Source organism: Numida meleagris, chromosome 13, assembly GCF_002078875.1.
Source record: "Numida meleagris isolate 19003 breed g44 Domestic line chromosome 13, NumMel1.0, whole genome shotgun sequence".
NCBI classification, from domain to species: Eukaryota; Metazoa; Chordata; class Aves; order Galliformes; family Numididae; genus Numida; species Numida meleagris.
The window spans coordinates 13,623,429-13,627,946 of record NC_034421.1 but is presented as its reverse complement, the minus strand read 5'-3'; the positions used below and the strand labels follow the sequence as shown (position 1 = coordinate 13,627,946).

The 4,518-nt window shown below is 66.0% G+C and overlaps 1 protein-coding gene across 2 annotated transcripts; it reads right to left on the bottom strand.

The window, feature by feature from the left end:
• On the bottom strand, positions 15-4,472 carry RHBDL1 (rhomboid like 1). 2 transcript variants are annotated; one of them, XM_021411406.1, is made up of 8 exons: positions 4,407-4,472; positions 2,740-2,898; positions 2,317-2,541; positions 1,843-1,991; positions 1,647-1,759; positions 1,468-1,568; positions 680-740; positions 15-591 (listed from the first exon to the last, which is right to left on the bottom strand). In XM_021411406.1, the coding sequence occupies exons 1-8, from the start codon at positions 4,443-4,445 to the stop codon at positions 320-322; spliced, it is 1,119 nt and encodes a 372-aa protein (XP_021267081.1). In that variant the 5' UTR covers positions 4,446-4,472; the 3' UTR covers positions 15-319. The 2 variants fall into 2 exon arrangements, with proteins under 2 accessions (XP_021267081.1, XP_021267080.1); XM_021411405.1 differs by having other exon boundaries at positions 2,317-2,898.

The window sequence follows — 4,518 nt, the reverse complement described above, 5'->3', positions numbered from 1 at the left end:
GGACGGTTCTTTTGGCATAGAAAAATAAATAGCCCCGCGTTGGGCCCCGCTATTCCCGGAAGGGGGGACAGATTTTCGGGTCCTCCCGGTGCGGGGAGCCCGGGAGGGGGATGCGGGGGCCATTCCCAGGGTGGGGCTCTGTGCTGACGGGGCTGAAGCATCCTTCACACGGGGGGAGGGGGCACGGAGGGGCCCAGCGCGGTCGCTAGCACCGAGGGGGCAGCGCGTCCCCATGTGCCGCGCGGGGACCCCCGCTCCGCCGGGCCTTTGGCCATCGCTAGAAAACGGGCATCTATAGGGCGGGCAAAGGAGAGGGTCCTTAGGGCGGGGGGGGGATCTGTGCCCCCAGGAGGTCGTAGGCGAAGATGTTCCAGAAGACGGCGAAGAGCAGGAAGGTGCCGTAAGAGAGCAGCACCACCCACCAGCCGCACTGGTCCCGCAGGCTCTCCTCGTAGCTGCGCAGGATGGTCAGCCCCATGCTGATGCCCACGATGGCCCCCGCCAGGTGCGCCATGAAGCTGGGCTGCGGGCCCGAGGCGGGCAGCGGCGGCGAGAAGCGGAGCCACACGGCGCGCCCCACCTCCGAGCTCACTGCGGGACAGCGGCGGTGGCATCGGGGTTCCCCCCCCACCCCCGGCACTGCTGACCCCAACCCCGTCCCCATCGTCCCCGTACTCACTGCACACCAGCGCCAGCACCATGCGCAGCAGCTTGTAGGGGCAGCGCATCCCGGCCCAGTTCTGAGGGCGGACGGGTGGGTGGGTGGGTGGGTGGGCATGGGGCACCCTGCAGAGCTGTGCCCTGTCCCCACGGAGTGCCCTGGGCCCTGCTTGCCAGCCGTGCCAACCCAAGGTGCCACCCTACAGTGGCATCACCCCTTGATGCCCAAACCGTGCTCTTGCCCCGATGATCTTAACACCGTGATGCCCACCCCATGAAGACCACCCTACAGACTCACCCCAGGTGCCCATCCCATGGTATTCACCCCAGAATCTCATCCCACGATGCCCAACCCATGGTGACCACCCTCGCACCGTGGTGCCCACACTGTGATGTAACCGCACAATCTCACACCATGATGCCCACTCCATGATGCCCACCCTACAACTTCATCCCATGGAACCAACCATATTACGTCGACCCCACGGTGCAGTCCCACAGTCTCACCCCATGACACCCACCCCATGATCTCACACAACGGTGCCTACTCCATGCTTCCCACCCCACGCTGTCCACCCTGCAGTCTCACCCCATGGTGCCTCCCCAGTGATGCCCACCTCATCGTGCCCATCCCACGATGCCCACCCCACGACCCTACACCAGGATGCCCCACTCACAACGCCCACCCCACAACCTCGCCCCATGACACCCACCCCATGGTGCCCACCCAGGGATGCCCTCCTCAGGATGCCCACCCCCAAACCTCACCCCTTGCTGCCCGCCCCCCGAGGTGCCCCCGCTGCTGACCATGACGACGTTGGCGAGATGCGCCGAGCAGAGTGCGTACACCCCCCCTGAGCCGCCAACCAGAGGTGCCCGCATGTCCGTGATGGAGACGGTGAGGGACCCTGTCACACATTCCCCGTTAATCAGGGACACATTGACAGCAGGGATGGGGATGGGGATGGGAACGGGTGTGCACCCACCTGCCAGGACGCCGGCCAGGTAGAGGAAGCTGATGCGCAGGATGCCGTGCACCATCTCCAGGGGCACCCCGATCATCAGCTGCAGGAGGGCGTTGAACCCCAGCTGCTCCAGCCTGCAGGGGACATCGTGGGTCACTATAAGGGGACGTGCGAGATGGGCTGGGCTGGAGGAACCCCGCTGAGAGCAGGGACCCACCCCACGTGCATGAACATGTAGGTGAGGAAGCGCCAGGCGCGGGCACGGTGGCCAGGGTGGTAGACCAGGGGGCTCTTCATGTACTCGGGGTGGTAGGTCTGCAGCACCCACTTGTTCAAGCGGGCTCCATAGCACAGGAACACAATGATCTGTGGGAAAGTACAGGACTGTCACTTTTCAGCACTGCAGGGTCACCCCTGTCCAGCCGGGGGACATCACCACTGGGGACATCCCTCCCATTCGCCCTGTGTTTGAGCATCCTGTGGGCACGGGCACGCTGCAGCCAGGGTCACCCATCCCACCTGCCCTGGGGATGAGCCCCCCATGGGGATGGGGATATTGCACGTGGGGCCACCTGTCCCTTCCACCACAGATCTGAGACCCCACGGGGACCATAGCATCGCATTTGGGATCACCCAACCCACTCTAGGTCTAAGCCCCTACGGGCACCACACACCGGCTGGGTTCAGGCACCTGGGTGAGGGTGACAGCTGCCATGAAGACAGGCGGGGGGCACGTGCGGTGCTGATAGAAGTACCAGCGCCGGTCCATCTCACAGGGCAGGATCTCGTAGGCCACGTAGCGAACGAAACGCTTGTAGAAGCCCAGCCCGGTCTCATCGAGGAGCCCGTCCCTGGGCAGGGCTCGCTGCCCGTTGGCGATGGCGCGTTTGAAGCTGCTCGAGCGCTTGCTGCTGATCTGCGGAGAGAGCCTGTGGCCACCGCCGCCACCACCAGCTGCGGGCACCCGGTCCCGGCTTGCACCGGACGGTGCCCACCCCGTCCCATCCCATCCCATCCCATCCCATTCCATCCCATCCCATCCCATCCCATCCCATCCCACCCCACTCAGGGTTACATCCACCCGCTCCCATCCCCATGTCACCCCGGCACTGACCAGGTCTACCAGCTCCTGATAGCAGACCTGCCCCTCGTCATTGCCCTGTGCCAGGGCCACCAGCATGTCCAGCTTAGCGGGGTCCAGGGGCAGCTCATGGCTGTGCACAAGGCTGGCAAACGTCTCCACGCCGATGAAACCAGTGTTCTCAGGGTCAAGCTGCAGGGTGAACAGCACGGGCATAGCCAGGCTGCATCCCGGCACAGGAACCTGCATCCCAGCATGGGAACCTGCATTCCTAAGCAGCTGGGAGCCCCGGATTGCTGCCACCCCACGCCCTGTGCCGTACCACCCACAGAGCTGTGCCATCCCCACGGCGAGCCGTGCAGCCACCACTCTCCCACTCAGTTTTTCCCCGCCGCCAGCAGCCTGCCAGCCAGGAAGCCATGAAGCCAAACACACGAGCGGTGCTGGCACAGCCTCCGCCTCCTCCTCCTCCTCCTCCTCCTCCTTCTCCTCCTCCACCTGCACAGCTCCCATGCACCTGCATTGCCCGGCTCCACAGCACCTGTGCTGGGGCACCCCACACCAACTGGGCACCCCATGCCCAATGGATACCCCATGCAACCCCATGACCAACAGGTACCCTGCACCACTGGGCATCCCACACTACTGGGTGCCCCGTACCCCATCCCCATTGGGTGCAGAGCTGGAGTGCAGGGTTGCGTGCAGGTTTGGGTGCAGGATTGGGGTGCAGAGTTGCGTGCAGGGTTGGGTGCAAGTTTGGGGCGCAAGGTTGGGTGTAGGGTTGGGTGTAGAGTTGGGGTGCAGGGTTGGGTGCTGGGTTGGGTGTAGGTTTGGGTGCAGGGTTGGGTGTAGGGTTGAGGTGCAGGTTTGGGTGCAGGGTTGGGTATAGGGTTGGGTATAGGATTGGGTGTAGGGTTGGGTGCAGTGCTGAGTGTAGAGTAGGGGTGCACGGCTGGATGCAGGGTTGGGGTGAAGGTTTGGATGCAGGATGTGCACAGCACCACAACAGCCACCAAAGCACAGAGCCTGGGAGCACCTGGTCCCCCCTGTCCCCCCCACCACACACATGCCACGTGCTGTGCCACACCAGGACCCAACGCACATCTTCTCATGCACTGAGCTCTGGGAGCCGCTGATGGTTTGGGGGCATCTCCCTGCACGCAGCGCCGGGGGGGCCCTACCGAGGAGCAGCTCTGTGCCAAAGGGCTGCGGGGCACCAGGATGACCCCAGCACCGCAGTGCCCAGCGGGGAGCGGGGGACTCGCCCAAGGTCACGGAGGCGAGCCGGGGGGCGAGAGGGGCACCGCGAACCCCTCGATGAATCCCCCCCTCATCCCGCGGCGATGCTGCCGGCTCTGCTCGGGGTGGCTCCGCCGGGAGGTGCTGGGCTGCGGGGCCGGGGCGCACCGAGCGGTACCGCGGCGGGGCCGGATCCTGCCCTGCGCTACGCAGCAACGCTGCTCCCGCAATCAGGTCACGGGGCTCCGAGCCCGCAGAGGGGCTGTCGGGGCTGGGGGGGGCCACCCTACACCCCCGGCGCTCAGCAGCCCCCCGTCCTTCAGGGAGCCCGGGGGAAGGCCACAAGTGAGCTGAGCTGCGCGGCCTCAGCAGCACCACGCGCGCGCGGTTTGGGGCCACGGGGCACGATGCTCCCTTCTTCCGGAGCCCCCTACTCCGCCCCGCAGCCCCACGGCTCTCACCTGCTCCTGGATGAGCTGCAGCAGGGAGCTCCTGTCCATGCACTCGGCGGGCACCGGGCTCCGCCGCTCCCCCGCGCCCGGGGCCGGCGAGCCGGGCAGGGGAGCGGAGCGG

Bases quoted from the DNA above. Each gene is read 5' to 3' on its own strand.
- RHBDL1 (XM_021411405.1), bottom strand. From the start codon at position 4,445: ATGGACAGGAGCTCCCTGCTGCAGCTCATCCAGGAGCAG. The intron at 741-1,467 runs GTCAGCAGCGGG...GTCCGCCCTCAG, and splicing joins ATCTCGCCAACGTCGTCATG to AACTGGGCCGGGATGCGCTG. The intron at 592-679 runs GTGAGTACGGGG...GCTGTCCCGCAG, and splicing joins GGTGCTGGCGCTGGTGTGCA to TGAGCTCGGAGGTGGGGCGC.